The sequence below is a fragment of the Gallus gallus genome, chromosome 21 (assembly GCF_016699485.2).
Source record: "Gallus gallus isolate bGalGal1 chromosome 21, bGalGal1.mat.broiler.GRCg7b, whole genome shotgun sequence".
NCBI lineage: Eukaryota > Metazoa > Chordata > Aves > Galliformes > Phasianidae > Gallus > Gallus gallus.
Window position 1 is genome coordinate 680,319 of NC_052552.1, and position 22,761 is coordinate 703,079.

A 22,761-nucleotide genomic window follows, 5' to 3' on the forward strand; every position below is an offset into this window, starting at 1 on the left:
CGGGAGCACCAAACGCTGAGAGCCCCTCACCGCGCCGCAGCGCTCCTGGCACGGGAGGAAACCACGCGCGGCCCTTCCAGATGCGGTGCCGCGCTTCGCTGACCGCTCTGCGCCACGGGGCAGCACACGGGGCCGGGGCACGCCGTGGACGCGTTTCCCTGCTCCTCTCCTTGGGGAGGATGAAACGCCCAAAGGAAACCCGCGGCTCTCGTGCACCTCCACGTGCGGCGGCGAGCAGCGGCGTTCTCGTGAGCCGGCGGGGGAATCGCTGCATATATGCATGTGTAATTCCTCGGTAATGTGCGTCCTTACTACACACAGGGAATTCAGCTGTTTTGGCGCTCGCCCACGGCGCGGTGAAGCGGCTCACAGCAGCGCGTTTGCAAAGAGCCAGCGGCGATCTGGCCCCGCTTGCTCGAGGTGCGCGGTGCGGGGCCGTGCGGGGCGGCTCGAGGTACGGCAACGGGAGGGCAGAAAGGAGGGTTCTGTCGGAGCTGCCGCCGGAGAAGCGGTAACGCCCGGCGTGACCCCATCCAACGGCATCGCGGTGCGGGGGAGCGGCTCCGCACCGCGCGGACATCGCACCCCGCACGGCGCCCTCGTGGGGGGCGTGCCCCGCCCCGCCGCCTCCCATTGGCTGCGCCGCCTGCCGCTCCGGCCGCATGCAAATCCCGCCGCGCCCATTGGCTACAAAAGGGAGCGGCCCCGCCCCATCCCCGCGCCGAGCGGCCGCCGGGACCCCGCAGCGCCCGGGGGCCGCCGCTGCCCGCGCCCCCCGCGTCGTGCCCCGCGCCCCGCCGACCCTCGCCCTTCGGCTCCGCGTCCCCACCACCCGCATCCCCGCACCCCGCGGCCCCTGCCCCCGCTCACCAGCGCGGCGCTGCGGGCGGTGGGACGGAGAGGAGCGGCGCGGAGCGGAGCCGGGCGGTGCCTCCCCCGCGGGGCGGCGCGCATCGCCCCAGTAACCCGACGCCGCGCGGGGCGCGACCACCGGCGCGGGGGGAACCGCCGCCCCTCCCGGCCCCGGCCGTCCCCTGAGCCCAGCACCGCCCCCGCGACCTCCGGCCGTCCTCAGCGCCGCGTGGGACCGTTGGGGGTTTGCGGGATGCGGGCGGTGCGGAGCGGCGCGGAGCGGCGCGGGGAATCCCCCCTCCCGCACGGCGGTGGTGCGGTCCGGGAAGATGGCGGCGGGGCGCAGCGGGAGCGGTGAGTGCGCGGCGGGGCGGCCCGCGTCGTACCGCAGCGCTCCGTGCTGGGCACGCGCCTCGTGCGGGTGTCGGAGATGTCAACGCATAGAAGGGCCCCTGTAGGTGCGTGCCGCGCTCGGTGCGGGTGTGCCGTGCGCTCCTGCGGGCCTCTGCACCGCGCACACGGAGTGCGGAGCTCCCCGTGGTGCCGCGCCGGGTAACACCGGCACAGCCCGGGTCAGCCCCTGTCCCCACGTTCAACCTTGGGCAGCTGTCACTGCTGGTTTGCAGGGCGCTGCTGGGGGTCCCCACCGTGCTGCGGTTTGGGGGGGGTTGTAGGAGTTCTGTACAGTTTGCAGAAGTGGGGTCGCACGTTTGTGCTGCTCCATCGCTTTGCCTTTCCCCTCACTGTGCGGCTCCGTGTGTGCTTTCTCTCCCAGCTGAGCACCCCCCGGCGGGTGCCTGCAGGAGGAGGTGACCCCAAAGGGTGAGATGGCCGAGTGGGAGCGGCTGTTTGCACAGAGCCGTGCTGTCCCACCTCATGCCCAGCGCAGACACGGCGTGCCGGAGCGCTCCGTGCCTTTCCAGTGCGTCCTGAAGTGCCTCGAGGGTTCCGTTGTCAAGCAGGTATGGGGCTGTAAAGCCAAAAGCAGGAAGCACGTCACGCCCCAGAGGCTCTGCAGGACAGTGCTGGGCTGGTTGGAAATCCCCTCCTGCTTGTGGGACTGGGAGGGAGCAGGCATCACAGGTGTGAGTGCTGTGTGCCCATGCAGTGTGCTTTGCACAGTGCCCCGCATCCATTTGGTGTCTGCCTGCTGTTGGGAGGGCTGAGCAGAGCTCCGATTTCTGCTACATTTACTTCCTTTTGGGGCCCTAAATCTCCCAGTATCGAAGCAGAACTGTATCTAAATCCCGTGTGCTTCCATCTGCACATCTGAGTTACAATTTCATGTGCTAACCTTCAGGGTAGGTAAGCATTTTCTGCAGTAGGAAGGTGATGTGTTACAATTCATCAGCATCAGTTTAGGAGCATGGGTCAGCTGTGCTCTGTCCCCCAGGTGTTCTGACAGCCTGCCCTATCCTGAGGCGTTTCCCCATGCCCCCAGGTGCAGGTGAGGAGCTGCATTCCCCACACTCCCCCTTCTCTTGCAGAGGTCCCCAGCTGAGCTGCAGCTCCGTCTGTCCCTCTTTGATGCCGCCCACCGCCACTTCTTTGGCCACACGTGGCACAGCAGCACCCGGACCCCCTGCAGCGCCCCAGGGCAGCCCCCCCGTGTGCTCTTCAATGAGGTATGAACACTGAGGTTGGTTGGCTTCATGCTGGGGTGTCGGTTCCCTGCTCTGTCTATCCATAATCTTGCAGCTGGGCGCATCTCCCATGTTCCCATTGGGGCACAGTTATTAATTATGATGTATTCTAATGGGCAAACGCTGCAGGCTGCAGGCAGGGCATGTGGTGCTGTGCCTCTGTGCCAGCAGCAGAGTGCACTGTTCCTTCAGACACAGATGGGCTGAGCAGCAGCTCCACAGCAGCTCTTGTAAAGGTGCTGCTCTTGCACAGCGCCAGGCTTTTATCCACCAGCGTCCCTGCAGAGCTTACTGCCCTAAGGCAGAACTTTGCATGGGTCCCCGGGTGTGCTGCACTGCTGCTGTGCACAGCTGTGGTGAGGCTGCAGTCCCTGCAGCATTGATTGCAGCTGAGGCTTCATCTCCTTGGTCAGGATGGTGTCTAATTATAGCCCTTATTTCCACTTCAATCGATGTGTTGTGCCAAGGATGAAGTTTAGCATAGATCAGAGCCGTGCTCTGTGATGTATTTAAATCTCTGATGGCATCTGAGGGACATTGGCATATGCATTTCATCCTGGGGTGTTTGAATCATCGCTCAGCCCATGCTTTGTGAATAGGGATGGGGGAAACCATGGCACAGAGTGCTGCCAAGAGAGAGGAACACAGTGCTGCTCCGTGTGCTGCATGAGCCCACGTGTAGGGTGCTGTCCCTGCGATGCAGGTGGTGCTTCCCAGGCACCAGGGCATGGGAATGGAGCTCTGCATTGTGGTTCAGAGCTCCCCAGCCTGGCACTCACCAGGCCAGCTCTGCTGGAACGCTCTTGCTGCACTGATGGAGGGCTTAGAGGAGGTGGAAGCGTTATTGGAGCTGCTGTTGGCTTTTAGGAGACAGCTATAAACTTCTTCTCTTTAACAACAGATGTGCTTTAGCAGCTCCTGTTCCTGTGGCACCGGTCTCTTGCAGCCTGGCCACCTGTCAGCAGCTGGTGGTCATTATTTCAGCATTTTGCAATAAAAGATAATAGAGTAGCGATTTATTTCCCTGGGATGGTGTGCTAATGCCTCTCTCTGTTATCCCTTCCTGACAGTCCGTGATTGCAACCAATGTTTTCTCTGGGACACTGCACTGCAATAATGAGGCTTTACTGGCAAGGTTGATCCCACTGCAGATCCCATCCCGGGGAGGTGACCGCATCCTGCCCTCGCAGTGCTGTGCTGTGGGTTAGGGGCTCCCTGCAGCCCATGGGAACCCAACATGATGTGTTGGCTGGACCCTGCACCGTGTGCCAGCATCCCCTCCTGGTTCCTTTTGCAGTGCTCACGTGGAGATGTGCCGTATCCTCACTGAGAGCTGTGCTGTCAGCACTCAGCTGCCCCTCTTTCCCGTCTCTCCCCAGGCTGTGTACTTCCACACCTCGCTCAGCCACCCCAGCATCACGGCCGTGGTGGAGGTGGTGGCTGTGGCTCCTACCCCAGAAGGGCTCTCACGGGACGTGTCGTGTGGCTTTGGGCTCATCCCACTGTTCGACAGCAGGCGGGAGCCCTCAGACCTGGCTGCCAAGGGCAGAGCGTAGGTACAGCCCCCAGGGGTGCTGCTGGGGCCTTACACAGCCCTCCACTGACTGCTTCCCCTTTGGTTTCAGGCTCAAGCTGTACCACGGGACACCACGTGCCTTACTGCACCCGCTTCTCCAGGACCCTCTAGAAAGTAAGCAGACACTCGTAGTGCATTTCACTCCTTTCTTTGCACCCCAAATGTGCACTGGGTTTGCCTGATGGAGGCAGCAGCTGTGGGCTCTGCACCCTTACAGCACAGGACAGACCGTGCCTCGTCCTTGGGCTGTGTGTGCCTGCAACAGAGGAGATGAGAACGTGAGCCTGGGATCTGATGCAGAAAATAGCTGTTTGTTTGGATATATGGTTATTACCTTGGCTCATTTTGAGGAGCAATATCCCCATTGCACTGTGGATAAAAAGAGGAAATTCTGTGCTGTTTTGGTGCATTTCAGGGGGAAATGTGATAGAAATGCTTTTCTAAGCAATGTAGTGGAAAGAAAATGCCGGGGTTATGGGTTTGCATTCCAAAAAGACGTGTTGGCTTTGGAAGCTGATAGCTGTGCTGTCCCAGCTGAGGAGGCTCGCAGTGAAAGTCACCTTGTGTGAGATGCTGCTGGCACAGCACGGAGGTCCCTGCGCTGGGAATGTGTGCATTGCTGGGGCTGAGATGCTGTGGGGACACATTCTGTGCCTGCCCTGCCCTGATGGGTCTTAAGGATGTGGGGAAAATGGCAGCTCTGTAGCGCTGTCTCCCCACAGCTTTTGCTGTTTGATCGCGTTTTCTTTTGTTTAGAGAATAAATACGTGACTATAATGGAGAACAGCCACCTGGAGTACACCCTGAAGCCCCACCTGCCTCTGGAGAAGATATTTCACCTCCTTCCTGAAAACCTGCTGGTGTCTGGCCTACAGAAGATCCCTGGCCTGCTGCCTGCACATGGGGACACAGGTGAGGGTCCCTCATGTCCCATTGCCACTGCTGAAACTGTGGGGTGATGCTGTGCTGCTCGTGCACCCATGCTCTGTGTGGCTGTGAGCACGACCCCGTGCTGCAGGCTTCCCTCTGTCAGTGGATCAGACTGCAGGTCCTGCTGCTCTCTTTCAGCTTTCAAGTCTCCCTTCTGTGCTCAGAGTGTTAAAAGCAGCCCCCAGAGCAGCAGCACGGCCTGCAGGGCTCATTCCCTCTGCTTTCCACTTGGGCACAAATGTCATGGTCTTCTCTGGAGCTCCCCCGTGGCGGAGGAGCAACCGTAGCATTTGCATCCAACACTGCAGTGTGTCTGCATGGCTTCATTTTGCTCTCTTCTCCGTTAATTGCTTTGCTCCTGGAAGACTGGGAGGGATAAATGATGGTTGGTTTAATTGGAGTCATTCAGAGGAGTCTTAAGAGAAGGCTGCACAACTTGGCTCCGCTCGTCCTTGGTGGTGGTGGTGGTGCTCTGGGCAGCCAAGAGCTGGCAGGGCTGAGGGATGAGCTGCTCCTTGTTCCTATTGATGTGATCTGGAAATTCACAGAACAGAACGACGCTGTCGTCTGTTTGGCAGTGGTAAATTCTTCTGCTGAAGGCAGGCAGCAGCGCAGTGCAGCGGTCCCATCTTGTGGCTGTCAGGAGAAATCCTTTGAAATCCTGCCTGGCTCGTGCTTCCCCATCGCGTGGCGCTCTGCTGGCTGGGGATGCTCTCCATTCCACGTCCTGCCCACGGGCTGGGGCTGCTGGCTGTCCCTGTCACAGCGTGACCCCATTGCTGTGTGTCACTGCAGGTGATGCTTTCCTGAAGCCACGGCTCATGGGGACGACCCCCTGCTACCTGGACCAGCTCTGCGTCCGCCTGCACCCTTCTCTGGAGGAGTTTGAGGAAGGGCTGCTGGAGCAGCTGAGCAGCGACCGCTTGCTGAAGGTGATGCCCACGTAATTAAATGGGGAGAGATGAGCTGTGTGCCAATGCTTGTCCTCGGGTGGGGTGGGAGCATTCAGATGAGTGGCACTACAGCCCCGGTTCTGCTTAGTGCCTGGTTTTCCTGCTGTGAAAGCCTTCTGTTTCACAGAGAGGTGGGGGATGAGCACACAGGTGCTTTACGTGGGATGCATTGGGTGTGCAGACCATAATCAGCAGAATTTGGCTCGGCTGCTCTGAAAAAGGCAAAGATGCAGCACTTGTGTAGGGCCTCCATTGGCACGGCGCAGATGGCCCTTCCAAGTCCTGTGCCGCTGGGTGTGCTGAGTGCCCGGCCCTCACCTGTGTTGCATGGGATGAGGGCAGATGTGTGCCCTGCTGTTCTCAGTGCCTGTCCCCCCCATCTCCCCTGGCCGTAGCAGGAGGTTGGCAGCACGCTGTGCGTGCAGGAGCGGCGGCTGCGTGTTGGTGTGCACAACGGGCTGCGCTTCGTCCAGGCCCCGCAGGTGGCCGTCCTGCAGCCAGCAGCTGAGGTGGCCCGGGGACAAAGCACCAACCCCACGGACAGGTAAGGGATGCACAAACCGTGCCCTGCTGCCTGCAGGGTGCAGCCTTCCTCCTCCTCCTTTCCTTGCAGCGCTGCAGAGCAGGCACTGCTGCTGCGGAGCCGCCTGCAGCTGAGTGAGATGGTTCTGCACCCGGCCTTCGGGGTCTGCTTCCAGCTGGAGTACGTTGTCTGTGCTGCAGCCAAGGTAGGGGTCTGGGGGGGTGATGGGTGGGCCTGGTATTTTTTCAGCGTTTTCAGCCCCTGCTGTGCCTTCCATAGCCAGAAGAAGGCACTGCTGCTGGTTTCTGCAGTGGTTTACGGAGCTGCTGTGCCCCTGGGACCTCCGAATGCAGAGGAGCAGTGCTCAGCACTGCTGTTTCCCCGAGCAGTCTCTAGGATGCACAGCAGGATTTTCCAATTCAGAGCTCTGCTCCCTTCCTGCAGGCTGTAGGGCGCATTCCTTGCATGGTTGCAACCCACTGCTGCCTTTTAATTATTTTTGAGCAGCGAAGTTGCTCTCTGTGACCCAAACCCAGTGGGAGACGTGTGAGCCGTGTCCTCACTTCCCACCTCTGCTCACCCCTTGGCTGCTGGGTTGGGCTCTCAGCAGTTCCTGCAGGCAAGGAACATCGTGCAGAAGGCAAAGCATTCCCCATAAGGGAGCCTCCCACCAGCAGATGCATTCATTATGGTAAAAACCTGATAAAAAACTGAGCCCTAAGCACTGCTGGGGGGGTGGTGTGGAACTCGGGGGCAGGAGGAAGGCTGCTCTATGGGGGCACAGCATCTTGGGCTCGAGCAACGCTCCCTTTGTTGCTGATGGAGGGGTCCCTCCTGGGCCACCTCCTCGTGCTGGAGGAGCTGAGGCCAATATCTCACATCAGAATGTCAGAGAGCTTTCTGCAGCACCGGGTGAAAAGTGCCACAAATGGGCTTATTAAGTCATTTTAATTATATGGTGTTAAATTCTCTCTGCTGTGTGTACGTAGATGGGGAAATGCAGCCTGCAGTAGTCCTGGTGTGTCCTGGAGAACCCATTTGGAGAACTTCATCTATTTTTTTTTAATTCAAAAAGGTCTTTTCTTTAGAATTCAGCCTTTATGCTGAAGAGGGATTAACCCCTTATGTTCTTTTTAGCTTTGCTGATTGCTGAGGTCTTTCTGGGGGCTGAAATCTGATGGTTTCTGGGTCTTGAAACCACGAAACCTGAGAGCTTGCAGAGCTCACAGAGTGATGGGGATGTGTGCAGGGTGCTTGTCCCCAGCTGTCACCTCTGGGTGCTGCTCCTGTGCCTGGATTGATTGGGATCGACTCGTTACGAGTCCCCGGCTGTCCTGCTGAGGTGGCAGTGTGAGGGTCATTGGTAGCACAGTGAGTGCCTCCCATGTGCAGAGCCTAATCCCAGAGCTGATTGCTGAGCCGGTCGGTGCTGTAATTAGCAGCCAGCAGGAGCTGGGCACTGATTGCCGTGCTGGCAGCAAGCTGTGTGTTTGCCTCAGGTCTGCACCCCTTGGCTTAAGGAGAGGCTGCTGAGACGCTGGGGTAAGCACAACCCTCCGGACTCTGCTCTGTGTGGGTTTCCCATCACTAGGGAGAGAAATAATGCAAAAATCCACAGCTGAGTGCAGAGGGGAGGGCTGCAGCTCCTCAGCTGCAGGTAGCATTGCTGCTGAGTGCAGCTGAGCTCTCACTGCCTGGTTGTTCTGGTCGTGGGGGGGTGGATTCCTGGTCATGTCTGTTGCTGCTGGTGGTGCTGTTGGGCTCAAACCTTGTCTGGAGGCAGAGACGGCCGAGGAAGGGCCGTGCTGCAGAATGGTGGTGTTGTTGCAATTGCCCTGAGCGTGGTTGAAGGGAAGGGGAGGCATTTTGGCCGTATGCTCTCCTGCAGGCTGCAGCTGGCAGTGCGTTGGGCCCAGCAGCCGCCATGCACACGGTGCGCTGGGCGCTTTGGAGCCCCTTCCTGGGTGCCACCTCCTCCCCGGTGCTGCTGTCCCTGCGTGGCGGCGCCCATCCCAGCCCCGGCCAGACCCTGGTGTACAGAAACCCTGCAGACAGCGAGAGCTCCCAGCAGGTAAGGGCTGCTCTCCTGGCGCCGGGAGCAGCTCTGTTCCCAGCAGCCTGAGGATGTGTGTGGCTTTTCTCTAACAGTCCTCCAACTTGACCACGGCAGGTGAAGCGCATCGCGTCGGGCTGCGTCCAATTCCACGTTTCCACCGATGCAGAACACGGTGTGACTTCTACAGACGTCTCGAGTAAAGCTGGGAAGGAGCTGCAGGAGCCTCCTACGCCATCGCTGAGTGAGTGCTTCTGTGTTGGTGGCATTTAGGATACAGAACGTGGCGGTGCCATCCGATGGTTTATGAATTACTGTAGGGAGGGGACTGGAGGCTGCTTGGGTTCAGTTACCTTGTCACGGCCACCCCTGCTATGGGAGCAGAGCCACGGGCAGGAATTGCACTCGTTTCCCTTTGTGCTCATTCTGGGTCACCCTGACAGCGTTTGGGTCTCAGTGCTGAACAAAGCAGCTCTTAGAAGGGCCTCGTGGCCCCACCAGCAATGAGCTGCTCCCTGCCAGCGCCGGTGCTTATCTCTGCGATGGTAATCCTTCCAGATGGCTGAGGATGGGAGAGGTGTCACTTATAGGCTGTGAGTAATAAATAATCTCGTTGAGCTGCAGTTCCCGGAGCGTGACAGCAACGCGTGTTTAATCAGCGCACGCCTCTAACGAGGGAGGGAGAACCAGGCTGTGTGTGTGTGTGTGTGTGTGTGTCTGCGTGCAGATCTATAGCGCAGGGGCAGATGGTGGGGATCTCAGCACTGATCTGCGTGTTTTGGAGACGGAAAGGACTTTGCCTTGGGTTGGAGCAGTGGCAATCTGCTCCCGTTTGTGCAGCTTTGTTGGTTGGTTCTCCCCCTGCCCTGATGAGTGGGAATGAACCTGGAGGTCTGCTTTGCTCCGTGCTTCCCACCCCACAGCACAGCACTGGGATCAAATCCAGGCTGTGCACCACACGTTTGTCCAGTTTGGAGTGAGGTGGGGGTTCTGCTATAGGAGATGCTCCTCTCCCACCGCTCCTTTGCCTTTCATCTCTTCCAGTGTGTGGATGTGCACACGGGGTTGCTCACAACTCACCTGCCTGTTTTAAACACCGACGTGCAAGCTGATTGCCTGATGAATGGGGTGTTGTTACCACGAGATGGCAGTGGCACCGCAGCTTTGCTGCAGGATGGGAGCCCACGGCACATCCAGCTCCGGGCTCACTGCTCTCCAGGGCTGAGTTTGTTGCTTTCATGGGCTTCCCAGGGGAAATCTTTGAGGGTGAGACGGTGCTGGAGCCCGTGGGGTGTGCTATGTGAGGCTGCCAGCAGCATTGCTGAGAGGGGTTTTGTTCCTGGTGTTGCTTGAAGGGCCTCACGAGCAGCGCATTCCAGCTGGTGTCGGTGCAAAGAGGAGTGGATGTGAATGCAGGCTGATGGTGGCCCTCTGCTCCCAGGTGCACGGCTTGGAGGTGTGGGGCACCCCAACCTCGCTCCCTTCCCCCAAGGAGGGCTTTGGGGGCTCAGCTGCACATGGAGCTGATCCTGGGGTCTGACAGATGGGCCGGGAACCCTTCTGCAGTGCCTCCGTGCACCGTTGCTTTAGCGACAGCCAAAGCCATTGTAATGGAAAGAAAACAATATCTGAGACATAAAGGAAGTGGGGTGATGTCCAATGAACAGTAGTGAGAACAAAATAGCTGAGATTAGACGTGGTTGAGAAAGCGACCTGAAGTTGCCAGAAAACATCTGTGTTCCTGCTCTGCTGTAAAGGATTTGCTGCTTACTGGAACAGTGAGTTCATCCGTGCCAGTGAGCAGACCAGCCAAATATAAACACAGCAAAACTCGCAGCGTTTGGGGGCATGAATGTATGAACAGATGAAAGTAGTGACAAGAAATAATGGAGGAGCTATGAAAACCTTAAGTATCCTAAAAACTTTCACGTCTCATTAAGCAATCCACTTAGGCAGTGCCACATGGCTTTAAGGGAAACTGCAGCACTGTCTAAAGATGGAGGAGCTGTGTTTTTACAACAGGAAAACTCTTGCTGGCAGATTCAGATTCCCAGCAAAATAAGCACTGAGCGTGGAGATGTGCTACGTGTTCCCCTGCAGGTAGAGGTCTTAATGGGGGAAATAAGCCAAGCAGGTTGCTGGGAGGTGGTGGGCTGCTTTGCAGGGCTGTGCCCACGCCTGGGCAGTGGGGCTGTGTTGGCTGCTGGCCTTGTTGAGCTTCTCCTGTGCTTCTCTGCAGGTCTGCGCTCCCCACTGCGCCCGGTGGCCTCCACGCAGGGACCAGGGGTGAGTGCTGCACATGCAGTGCTATCGCTGTGCTGTCAGTGCTGCCTTGGGGCTTCTGCTTTGGGAGGCTTTCTTCCCTTGGCTGCGTGCCTTCCCCACGTGGTTGTGTGACTGAGCCCCACGGGCAGCGATGTTCCCACACCACGCAGTGCAGGTTGGTTGCTGACAGTGGGCCTCAAGTCCCATTGAGTGCTGGTTTTCAAGGCTGCCGTGGCCGTGCAACAGTTGGCATGTGCAGCTAAAATCTGAGTTAGCAGAGGGAGGAAAGCAAGTTCTATGTATAATTTGCTGGACAGAATCTTCCGAGCTGTTTTCACACCCCAAATGTATTTTTAAGGACTGTTCTGGGTTTTGACAGCCCAGATTTGCTGGGCACTGCTGTCCCATGGTGTGTGCCAATGGCAATGTGCTTCGAGGAGATCCATCAGGATTTAAGGCAGGGTACAAATACTCACATCTTGTTGTGGGGATCAATGCGCGTGATATTTGTGTTGAAATGAAGTGCTTCATAGGACTGTGTGAAACTGTTTGATCTTTCTGCTGCCTTTTCCTATTCCTCCCTTTGCAAGAGGAAGTACAGCACGGCTGCTAAAGCAAGAAGCAGAGGTGTGAACCTGCAGGCAGCCAAGCTGTGCCGCTCCTCAGCGGAGCAGGGATGCTGCTGTGCCAAATCTCAGAGCAAACAGCATCTGACTGCTGGCAGAACCCGGCCTGCAGAGCCTTCCCGTGGTGCGGGTTGTGGCGTGGTGTTGCTTTCCCTGTGCAGCGTTGCTGTGTTCATAGCAGCCTCTTCCCTTCCAGCTGTCCCTCTCACAGCTGCTGGCCTCACCGCAGGGCAGGGATGAGCGCGCTGTGCCGCGTGGCCGCAGTGCCCCAATGCCCCGACCCTGCAGCACACAGAGGGATGGCTGCACCGAGCACACTGCTGGCATCACACACCTGGAGGCTGACCTGTGCTCGGGCTCCCCACACGTGGATGCCTCCAGCGGGGAGCACCTGTGGGAGCTGCCCTTTGCGCCGACACAGCCGCCCATCACGGCCGTGGGGCCGCCTGCTGGGAGGTGAGGGCTGCGGGGCTGAGGTTTTGGAGGGCTGGCACGGGTTGGTGCTGCTGTTACCACTCGCTCAGCCCCGTTTCTCTGCCACTTCCAGCACTGCACTCAGCCGTGCCTCACTGGCGCTCCTGCACAGCTCTGGCTTCCCGGAGATCCTGGATGGCAACAAGGAGCCCGTGGAGCTCACGGAGCCGCTGGACCCTGCGTGCTTCAGTCCTCGGCTGGAGGAAGTGGATGCTCTGCAAAGCAATGAGATAATCCTGCAGTTCCTTGCGTTCAGTAGGTGAGGTCTGCAGGGCTTCAAGGCGCCTTTTGGAGGAGAAGCCTTTCCCACAATTGCCCGTGAGCTGCTGTTGTGCTGGAGCAGGAGAAGCCTTTGGCAGTGTGCTGCTCCTCCCAGTGCCTGCCGTGGAAGTAAAGCCCTGAAGAGCTCCGAAGTGATATCACTGCTCTCTCAAGGCACTCTTACAACCCATTCCAGTTTCCTTGTGGTGTACCTTGGCCACAGAGTGATATAAAGCTAGTTAGTGCAGAGTTCCTACTTAAAAGCATGTTATGTAGAGCAGCTGAGTTTGGAAAGCCGTCCATGAGGGTGGTTTTCTCTCTCTGAGGCGCTGCTCACAGCTCTTCCATAGATGGCAGAGGTAAAATGTTGCTTCTGCTTGGCTCTTCCATCACAGCATATGGCAGAAGGCAGCTGGAATAGGGAGGCTTTTGGAAAGCACAGACAAACCGTGTGCCTGCTGCCTTCAGAGAAGTCCAAATACTTTTGATGTTACTGCTCTTCTCTTGTTCTTCTCCTTGTTGGGTGAGGAGCTTATGATCCGAACGAGGCTGACCCAAACCACTCTCCTTTTGCTCCAGGGCTCCTCAGGATGCAGTGGAAGGGATATGGCCGACGACGGTGTTCCTCACCTTCCAGTTCTACCGCTTCCCAGCGGTCACCACGCAGCGGCTGCAGCTGCTCGATGTGGATGGCGAGAGGGCAGCTGGGGCTGCTGTGCCAGCACAAGTGCTGCTCCAGCTGAACAAGGATGGGACCCCGAGCACTGGTGGGCTCTGCTGCTGGCGTGGTTAACATCCTCATGTGGCCCTTCCTCTTCAGGACTCAGCAGGAGGGCTGGGAGAGGGGGAAGGCCGCCCTGTCTGGGTGGGAGGGTTGGTTGTGCAGTTGAGGGTTGAGGCCTTGGTGCTGTTTTGCATGGTCCTGCATGTAGTTCATCAAGTCAACTTGTTCCTTTTTTTTGTATAGGGGCCATGCTATTGTGTTACTGTACAAGGCAAAGCCACCTGGGAGGTTTAAACAACATTTACTGCTTCAATTGGCATTTTTGTCAATCAGATTTAGGCATGCCTCCAGGCCAAGGGAACGGACTGCTATCTGCTCTCATAGCAAACCTCCATTAGTTGATGTGGCACATAATTAAAAATGTTCAAAATGCCAAAGCATGAAGTAAAACATCAATAAGCATCAGTGACACGATCCAGACATCAGGACTGCTGACTGCAGCTGGGGCTGGGCGTATTAAAGCCAAGTGCCTGAAGTGATCTCATCTGGTTCTGCGAGCAAAATGCTTTGTCTTTCTCTTTGTGTCCTATTAAACTCCTGTCCCGGGAGATGCTTTCAGTAAAGCTCCTTCCCCACCTGGAGTTACTGCTGGCAATGAGGGGTCCTGTGCAGGGGTCCTTCCTGGTGTGATTGATGGGGTTAAGCTGCACTGCACAGGAGAGGAGGGTGCTGGGGGTGGGCTCGATTGCTGTCACACTGTTCTGGTTCATCAGCAGCCCCACACCTGAAGTCCTGGCTTTCCCTGCTCCCTATGACACATGCTTGTGGGCAGGCAGGGCCCGGGGGATGCAACCCTCTATTGCTGTGCTGTTTCTTGCAGGAGCCCCAGGGCTGCAGCTGAGGTATGTGGTGGACCCCACCTTCCTGAGGCCTGGGGAGCAGCGTGTCTTCGTGCACTACCTGGCTGAGCACAGCCTGCAGGTGGACATCTGGGATGGGGACTCACTGCTGCTGGTCGGCTCTGCTGCAGTTAAACTGAAGGTAGGGAGCCCTTCTCCCCAAGCCTTAATGACTGCTAACGATGAGGGAGAACTGCTTAGCATGCAAGAGTTTCAAGACGAGTCTGACTCTTCCTTCTGTCCTGTGCTGAGATGCTGTTAGATTCCCCTTGAGTCTTCAGTAATCAAGTTTTTATCAGCCACTCTGTTTAACGGAGACTGATGTCAATCTGACAAGCCTGTAATCACAGGATTTGTCATCTTATCCTTGAAAGCGACGGCAGAGCATTAACTTTCTTCCCTGGAACTTCTGTGCTGTGCTAAGGCTTACTGGGTAGGAAAATTAAAGTAGGCCTAGGAAATGCAGAGACATCTTTATCCAGATCTCTTAATCTCTTGGATCTGAGTTGCCCCAGTAACTAGTTACCCTAACGCCTGGCTGTTATCCTCCCGGGGAGAAGCTGCAATGAAAGAGCTCCGTCTGGGGCAGCCCGTGAAGGAAATGCATCTGCTGAGAGTGGGAGATGGGTGCGTGTGATGGGGCTCTGCGCTGCAGCTGAAGGCACAGCAGCCTCCGTCCTGCTGGGGTTGGGTGCTGCCCTATCCCCCCTTCCTCCCCAGCCCCTGCTGCGCCAGGGCCGGCCGGCTGTCAGGACACTGCATGAGCTGGAGGTGGCCACCACTGAGTACGAGCAGGATGCGCCACCAGCAGCAGGCAGGGATGTGCTGCGGCCCCTGGGTGTCCGCATGGCCGTGCGGGGCCACCTGCACCTCTGCCTGGCCAACATTGGTGAGTACCCCCTGGAACCCTTCATAAGGCGCTGCAGAAAGCAAAAAGCTTTCCTGAGATATCCAGCAGGAGGGTTTTTACCCTGCGATTGGGGAAGGCGGAGCTCTGAGCCTGGAGGCACGGAGTGCCCTGATGCTCTGCCTGCCATCCCAGCCACCTGCAGGGTGGCGTTGAGGCCGATGGATGCAGGCAGTGATGCATGGGTGGGTAGCAGGGATGGGACGGATGGCAGAGCTGCCCGCATCAGAAAACAGAGCTCGTGAGGGTGTTATTCTTCCCAGAGCGTAGAGGTACTTTGTTATATTTAATTCACCGTCCTATAAATGCACAGTGACTCCAGGTTTTAAACTCTTATCTTCAGAAGAAAGATTAGCTCCATTATAAGATATCTTAAATTGTCATTTTCCTACTTTGCCTGCAAAAGGACGATAAGCTCCTGGGAAGGAGAATCTGAGATTCACAACCCAGAGAGAGGTTTAACTCCAACCTGGCGAAAGGAGGGAGAAAGGAAAAGCACACTGTTCCAGGACAGCAGCTACCCTTTGATTTCTCCGTCCTTTCAAAACATGCCTGTCTTTTTCTTTCCTTTGAGTGGGTTCCAAATACCTTTGGTAGGTTCCTGAAGGCTCTTCGTGCCTCGGGCTCAGGCATGAAGTGGTGGTGGAGCACGTTTGTGGAATGCAGCTCAGGTGGAAACTGCTGAAACTTCACAAAGTGGGGATGGGAACCTGAGCTGGTTCCAAAGGTCGGCGTTAAATCACTTGGATGCCCCCATTGCTTTTCAGCAGGAAACTGCTCTGTCACTTAGAGAAAAGATAGATGGAGTGCAATAGCAATAGGATTCCAGAGGGATCATCGTAAAAGGCAGAGAACGTTGTAAGCAATGAGAGATTTGCTTCCACTTTTTGAAACCGTCTGTAAAGATCTGCAGTGGGGATAACATTTTCCAGTAGATTTTGTGACACTTTAAGAGATCTGTGACAATTTAGGGGGGAAAAAAAAAAAAAACAAAAATGTTGGGAAGCTATTTCCTGATGATTCATAGCAGGTGGATCTGTGCTGGCTGTTGTCTTTCTGTTGGCCTGAGCCATCACAGTGCTGTGCTGATGTGTCCTGGCTGGCTGTGGCCTCCTGCTGTTGCCACGTGCATAGCCCAGCACGCCATCCCAGCACCCGAGATGGGGCTGACCCTTCTCTCTGCCCCAATAGGTCACCGCTGCGAGGAGACCCCTGTGAGCCCCAGACACCCATCGCTGTCCCACACCCACCTTGTGCCCTCTCAGGGCAGTGGCTGTTTGCAGTCCCATCACGCTGGTGGGGGTGAGTCCTTCTGGGGGTGCTCAGCCCCTCCCTGCCACCCCCAGATGGGGGGGTGCCATCCTGCCCTGCGCAGGGCCGGTGACCTGAGTGCTGTCCCTACAGATGTCAGGGTATCTCGGGCACGCAGGCTGGCTGAGGTGGATGGTGAGCTGGCAGCCATACTGCGCAGCCACCGGCTGGAGCAGAGCCCAGACCCCCTGCATGCACCCCATGAGGCCGCAGCCGTCCAGCAGCGCAAGCTGCGGTGCCTGGCAGTGGTGCAGCAGCAGAAGGATGCTGGCTGGAGGATCCCACAGCGCATGGTGAGGACGGGTCGGGTGCCTGGCACAACCCATGCTGCCTCTGGGCTCACGGTCCCCTTCATCCCTGCAGGGCTGGTGTGAGCAGCGCATGCAGTACCTGCAGGTCATCGATGCCTACCGGGAGCGCACCAAGCGCCGGTGTATCTCCCAGCTGCTCAGCCAGGCCATCACCATCACCCACACCGTGTACGCCATGCTGGGGACGGCTGAGTTCTTTGAGTTTGCCCTGAAGAACCCTTACAGTGTCCAGCACACGGTGACGGTTGAGGTTGACCACCCCGAGCTCAGGTAGTGGCCAACAACCATCCCTATGTGTGCTCACAGTGCCTGTGCTGGGCTCTGTCCCCCGTTGCTGGGCTCTGTCCCCCATTGCTGGGCCCTGTCCAGCATCTCCTGCCTGGTTTGGTGCTGGACCTCTCCCAGCACACATCCGGAGCGATGGGATGGCCCCTGCTGCCAACCAGCTCCACGTCTCACTCCTCCAGTGTCATAGTGGACCCAAGGGAGTGGCGGCACTTCAAGGAGCTGACCCAGACAGCCACCCCGCTGGAGGAGGACATGTTCCACCTGCGGGATGACCTCAGGCCCCAGGTCTACCTGCGCCCCAAGGAGACCGTGCACATACCCTTCCGATACCAGACGTTCTCTGCAGAGCCGGCTGTCGCAGCAGTGCTGGTATGCTGGGAGCTGCATCGTGCTCGGGTGCAGAGTGTATGGTGGCATTGCCGAGGAAGCAATGCTCATGTGTCATGGGTTGTCTTCCAAAACCAAGTGTTCTGCTTCCTGCAGGGGCCGGTGGGGCTGAGCAAGGACGAGGATGCAGGGAGGATGCAGGAGGAGCCAAGGGCTGCGCAGATGAGGCCCATCCAGGTGGGGATGTGGGACTGTTGGCTGCCGCGTTGTGGAGCTGCCTCCCAGCCCCAGGAGTGGAGCGCTGACCCCACCGCACCGTTCCCATGCCTGGCACTGAGCTGCTCTGTTCTGCCCCCCCTCGGCAGGTGGCTTTTCGTGTGAGTGGGGGCAAACCCATCGCGCTGCTGCAGGTGAAGGTTGAGCCCCGGCCCCACGTGGTGGATCAGACCTTCCGCTTCTACCACCCCGAGCTGACCTTCCTGAAGAAGGCCATCCGCCTGCCTCCACGGCACACGCTCCCAGGTGACCCACAGGGCTCTGCTAGGAGGTGGGGGTGGCATCTGGGGAGTGAGTTCCCACCATCAGGGATGGTTTCTCTGCTTCTTTGCGCCTTCGAAGACTGCTAATAATTTTGCTATGGCCTTGGGCTTCCTTGCTTGCTTTCCATCCATCTGCTTGCACTAATTTTATACTCTTGAACCAGTATGACCCAGTTGTTCTCTGGTAGCTCAACATAAGGGACTGCAGCTCCCAGCTGCGTGATGGCGTAGAATAAAACACGGATAAAATGCTCTGTAGTGTTACATGTGGTGTTGTCTCCTGCAGGTGCCCTGGCGGGGATGCAGGGCAATGAGCCCGAGGTCTACGTCCGCTGCAGCGACCCCAATGTGATCTGTGAGACCAAAAACATGGTACCACTTACACTCCCGTGTTGCTTTGTTTTATATCCTTCTGCTGTGGTTCGTTGTTTTCATCAGCCCTGCACCCATGGCAGCATCCTGATCTATTGGCCCCTGGGAATGAAAATGAAACACTGGCGGTGGTGAAGGCAGGATTGCCCTCGATTCCAATGAAAACGGGCTGCATTGTTTTGGTATCTGATGCCTGATGTTGTGCCTGTTTTCCTGGAGAGTAAATAGTTCAAGATTGGTTCCAGCCCTGTTTCCCTCCTGACCTGGTGCAAATCAATACCGGGGTCGTCTTTACTTTGCTCCTCTTTGGATCAAACCCTACAGGTTCACCTGGAAGGTGCTTTGTGTGTCACCCCAGACACCACTTCTGTACTTCCCAGCAGAGATGTGAGGTCTGCAGGGCTCTCTTTCTGCTGCTTTAGATAGAAGTAGGAAAAATAAGTGTGTGTATAAACACAGACAGTAATGAAGGCTGGTTACTAATTGCCAGTGCATGATCCAATGGTAATTGGATTACGGCTTGTTAGAAAACTTAGGGAAAATTTGCCAAAATTTGATTATGGATGCAAACCTGGAATGCAGAAATCGTTTGTGTCCTCTTTTGTAATTAAAAACACTGGAAGAGCTCAACCACGCTGTATAATAACTTAATAACGTGGTTTTTAACTAGATCCCCAAAGCATCTGCTGTTGTAAGTGGGTTGGTGTTTTTTCATTAACAGGAAGGAAACCCTGGAGTCCTCATTAGCTGGTTTGATCTCTAGGTTAACCGTTCTAACGATGCTCTCATTTCTGTGCACAGGGTCCTGGGGAACCACAGGACGTCTTCTTAAAAGTAGCTGGAGGACCGAGCCCGCAGATCAAAACCTTCTTTGTTGCTATTTATACGTGAGTAACGGCAGCCAAAAAGAAGAGAGGAACCACCCAGAGCACAGGCAGGGCAGGAGGAACGTTCCCATCCATGTTCTCTTGCTTGCTGGTCCCCAAACCCTCCTTGCTGAGCCGGGCAGGAGGCTTCCCAAAACGCTTCTTTGCTTTTCCAATCTCTCTCAATGATGGTCTGAGTGTAGGAGACAGCTTCTCTGTATGCAAGCTCATCCATTCTCTCTGCACAAATAAGGCTGAAATTCCTTTGGAGACGTTTGCCCCAAGGTTGGGGTGGTCTTGGGGGACTGAATGCACCGAGTGTGGGCCGTCCCATTGCTTTGTTTCCCTGCAGGGACCCCTGGCTGGCCGCACCGCTGCGCATCTGGCAGTTCCACCTGCATTCCCTGCAGCGTTTGGATGTCAGCTGCACTGCAGGGCAGCTCTCCCGCCTGGCCGTCCCGCTGCGCGGCACCCGCACCCTGCGCAGGGTGAAGGCGTTCTGCTCCCACCCCCACGAGCTGAAGGTAATGCCCTGGGGGGGTCCCTGCTGGATGGGCTCGGGACTGCTGGGTCCCCATAGGGGCTGGGCTGGGCTGGCAGCACCAGAACCCTTGGAAATGCGACGTGTCCCGTTTGGAGTTAGGGAAAATGTACTGCCTTTGTGATAATTACCTCTTGATTAGAGCCGTCGTGTGTGTAGGATCGGCGGTACGAAACCCCAGAGGGCAAATTATCTGCGTTAATGAGACTATCTGAAGACTAATAATTTCTTTAGAATTCATTTAGTCATAATTGTAAATGGGAGTAATGAAAGGAACAAAAACTCCATTACTGTCCCATAAACAAAAGAAGAAAAATCTCAGCTCTCGGAGACTGCGGGATGGAAGGAATCCCATTGAGGATGGGAGCACAGTGGTGTGTGCCATCGAATCCAAGCCTGGGGGCTGCCTGCACCCCGTGCCATGTCAGCATTGTGCCTTGGCTGTGCTGCTGGCAATGCGTTGGGTTCTGCTGCAGCACAGTGTGGGTGGGAGGAGATCCCTGCAGTTGTTGGTAAAGCACTGTTAGGGTCCTCTTGGTGGGCACAGTGCAGGCTGCTGTTGGCACAGGCGCTGCCATGCAGCCAGGCCTGCTTCGTTAGTATAGATGGGATGAAATATTCCTATCGTAGGTGTATGTTCCTTGGTGTAATCAGAGCTCATTTGTATTCTGAGTGGACCTCACGGAGGTGCAGATTCTCTCCCAGCTGTTCCTGCCAAGGGGTGCCTGCCTGCCTTCCAAAAACGATCTGCACACCGTTTGTCTTCATTTATTCCTCTGCTCCTCTCAGGGGGGGTTCCCCAGGATGCTGGCAGCAGATGCTGATGCTGTCTCCTCACCGAGGACACCCCCTGTTCTCACTTTTTGTGACTTCAGAGCACCAGGAACTGAGGGAGGAGGTTCTGATGGGACCTGTGCTCCTTCCTCTGCCGTGTGCTTGCAGGTGGACCCAGCAGGTGTGTTCATCCTGCCCCCCAATGGTGTCCTGGATCTGTTTGTGGGCGTGAGGCCGCGCCGGGCCGGCAGCAGATTCCTCTACCTCAACCTGGTGGACGTGGAGTGCCACCAACTGCTGTCCTCCTGGCTGCTCTGCATCACCTGCCGACAGCCACTCATTTCCAAGGTACCCATGGGGGGGGGTTTAACGTGGTGACCCCACTGGGCTGGGGGCTGTGCTGATAGCCCAGGGCTGGCTGCTGCTTGCTGCTTTATCTACACCCACTTCTGGCATCCTCTGTGCATAAGGAGGGATGTGATGTGTGCTGGGAGCCGTGCTGCTGCGCTATCGATCGCCGGACGAGCGCTTGGTCCTCGTGCAGACACTGCCATTATTCCCAACCGTCACGAGCAAGGATCCTAAAGCCAATTTCTAAGAATTACTGACAGATTAGAGATTAACTGTCCTCTCTGAGTTCATCTCCTAAAGCAGCAGCATTGCAGAGTGGCTCCGGGTCGCTTGTCTTTACCTGCCAGAGCTGCAGGATGTGTGGACTCTACCCACGCTGCCTGCTACCATTCCCATTTCCCCATCTCACTCAAACACTGGAGCACGCCTTTAGCCTTCCAGTGCCTGAATAATCTCACTGAAGACCATCATAAAATATCTTTCAGCCTGTTTTGAAGGCAATTCCATGCTGAGGAATGTCAACTCTGAAGCATACCCAGTTGTGAAATTAAAGTTACAGCATGCTGCTTCCTATTAGCGCTGTGCTGGGTTAGGACTTTGCTCAAAGATAGAAAATTAGATCTCCCGGTTAATGTGTTCATTTTAGAGATGTTTTCCTGGAACACTCGGTGCTGGGTGAGGTGGAGAGCAGCATTTAAGCTGATGTCACTCCACTCCTGATGAGCTCGAGCCCCGCTCCCTGCGCTCTGCCGTGTTATCTGAATTAGCACCACGGTTATCCCCGTGGAAATAAATTAATTAGTCGGAGCGTTCGTTGGCCAGTCCCCAGCCGCTCCTCTGGCCCTTTTGTCACTCGGTCTCATAATTACTTCTGCGGATGTAGCGATGCAGACTGCAGCCTGAGGAGATGCTTTTACACAGAGGTCGTTCCCCGTGCAGCTGATGGCAGGAACTGAGTGGTGCGTGGAGCAGAAGAGGGGTGGGACAGAGGGCAGCAAGGTGTGCTGGGCTGCCCCTCAGGTGCACGGCAAAGCAGCCCAGGCTCTGTCTGACCTCAGTGTTGTTCTGTGCCCCACAGGCCTTTGAGATCACCATCCCTGTGGGCAGTGGGAAGGGCTCCAACAAGCGCATCACCTACACCAACCCCTACCCCACACGCAGGCTGTACTTTCTGGTCACCAGCCGGCCCGACTTGCTGCAGTTCAAGGAGGACTCCTTCGAGGTACACCCCTACCCCCCCCATAGGGGCTGCAGCAGGCGCTGTGCTGCCCCCCAGCCTCCCCATGTGCCTGCTGTGCTGTGTGCAGGTTGCTGGTGGGGAGGTGTACACCATCGGGCTGCGCTTCGCCCCGAGTCAGAGCGTGGGTGAGGAGGAGATCCTGATCCACATCAACGACCACGAAGACAAGAACGAGGAGACCTTCTGCGTGAAGGTCATCTACTACTGAGGCCATGGCACGGTTCTTGGTTCTCACGTGGGCAATGCACTGAGCTCCCCAATGAGCACAGCCCTGCACAGGTGAGGGGCCCATGCCCACTTCTCACCTCACCCCACTGAGCTGTGGGGTCCCTCTGGCCCCATGGGAGCCCCAGCTGTGGGCACATGGACCGAGCTGCCCTGTGCTCGGGATGGGGGAGAGGAATGTTTGCCACTGTGTGCCACAACTGCAGAAGGTCTTAATTTTGGTTAGATGTTTTTATATTTCAAGGGCTTTGAATCTTTGTGGGGTTTTTTTTAACTTAAAGTTTACAGAATGTTTCTAAAATATTTTATACCCGATGTCAAACATTGCACAAACAAATCGTTTGGAGTTGGTAATGCTTTGTTACTCTTTTCTAGATCAATAAAATTTGCTGCCCTGCTCTGACAGCATCGTGGTGTTCCCTTCTGCTGTGGGTAGAGCCCTCTCGGTCCCTCCCTGCAGCACCAAACCCACCTGTGGGGAGCATTTGTGGTCCCCCCCCAATGTGGTGTCAGCCCATTCCCACACATTATGGGCAGATCGCTGTGCCTGTATCACATCTGTGACTGAAGAGCAATGGCCCTCTCGCAATCTGTTTTAATCTTGTTTGCTAAAAGGCTCCCGTTCTCCCTCACTACTTTACACGGCGTGTATTTCTGTTAAGTCATGGTCATTAGTACCCAGAAAACATCAAGCAGCACCTAATTTTCTGATGGCTCCATTTTCACTAATGGATTAGAAGGAAGCGGCCGCGCTGCTGGGGAGCCTGGCAGGATTTTAATTTATCTGCCCCTTCTTACAGTGCTGACTTGGTTGGCCTTGACGTAACTATGGGAAATCCAGTGTGAGCTCTACCGAGGAGAGGATTCATTATGCAGAGGGGAAAAAAGGAGATGGGGACAAAAGCATGGAGCAAAGGAGGGCTGGGTTCC

General features: G+C 56.5%; 2 protein-coding genes across 9 annotated transcripts in view; one reads left to right on the plus strand and one right to left on the minus strand.

Annotated features, from left to right (window-relative positions):
- The window catches only part of KCNAB2 (potassium voltage-gated channel subfamily A regulatory beta subunit 2), a 20,406-nt gene extending 19,461 nt beyond the window's left edge, over positions 1-945 (minus strand). For all 4 annotated transcript variants that reach the window (XM_025142687.3, XM_025142685.3, XM_025142686.3 and 1 more), the window contains exon 1: positions 871-945. The gene's annotated coding sequence lies outside the window, so the exon portion shown is untranslated. The remainder of the gene's footprint in view (positions 1-870) is intronic.
- Positions 223-22,234, plus strand: NPHP4 (nephrocystin 4). 5 transcript variants are annotated; one of them, XM_046903195.1, is made up of 29 exons: positions 223-295; positions 1,628-1,814; positions 2,340-2,477; positions 3,875-4,047; positions 4,121-4,185; positions 4,828-4,983; positions 5,797-5,933; positions 6,350-6,498; positions 6,568-6,682; positions 8,366-8,548; positions 8,648-8,774; positions 10,770-10,816; positions 11,618-11,877; positions 11,969-12,154; positions 12,736-12,923; positions 13,761-13,921; positions 14,500-14,668; positions 15,878-15,988; positions 16,091-16,290; positions 16,361-16,578; positions 16,776-16,965; positions 17,080-17,160; positions 17,289-17,445; positions 17,749-17,834; positions 18,636-18,721; positions 19,053-19,224; positions 20,184-20,363; positions 21,445-21,588; positions 21,674-22,234. In XM_046903195.1, exons 2-29 carry the CDS (start codon positions 1,680-1,682, stop codon positions 21,812-21,814), a joined length of 4,155 nt encoding a protein of 1,384 aa, XP_046759151.1. In that variant the 5' UTR covers positions 223-295; positions 1,628-1,679; the 3' UTR covers positions 21,815-22,234. The 5 variants fall into 5 exon arrangements, with proteins under 5 accessions (XP_046759151.1, XP_015152544.2, XP_003642568.3 ...); XM_015297058.4 differs by lacking the exon at positions 223-295 and adding an exon at positions 1,163-1,310; XM_003642520.6 differs by lacking the exon at positions 223-295 and adding an exon at positions 1,163-1,206.
- Positions 22,235-22,761: the final 527 nt, after the last annotated feature.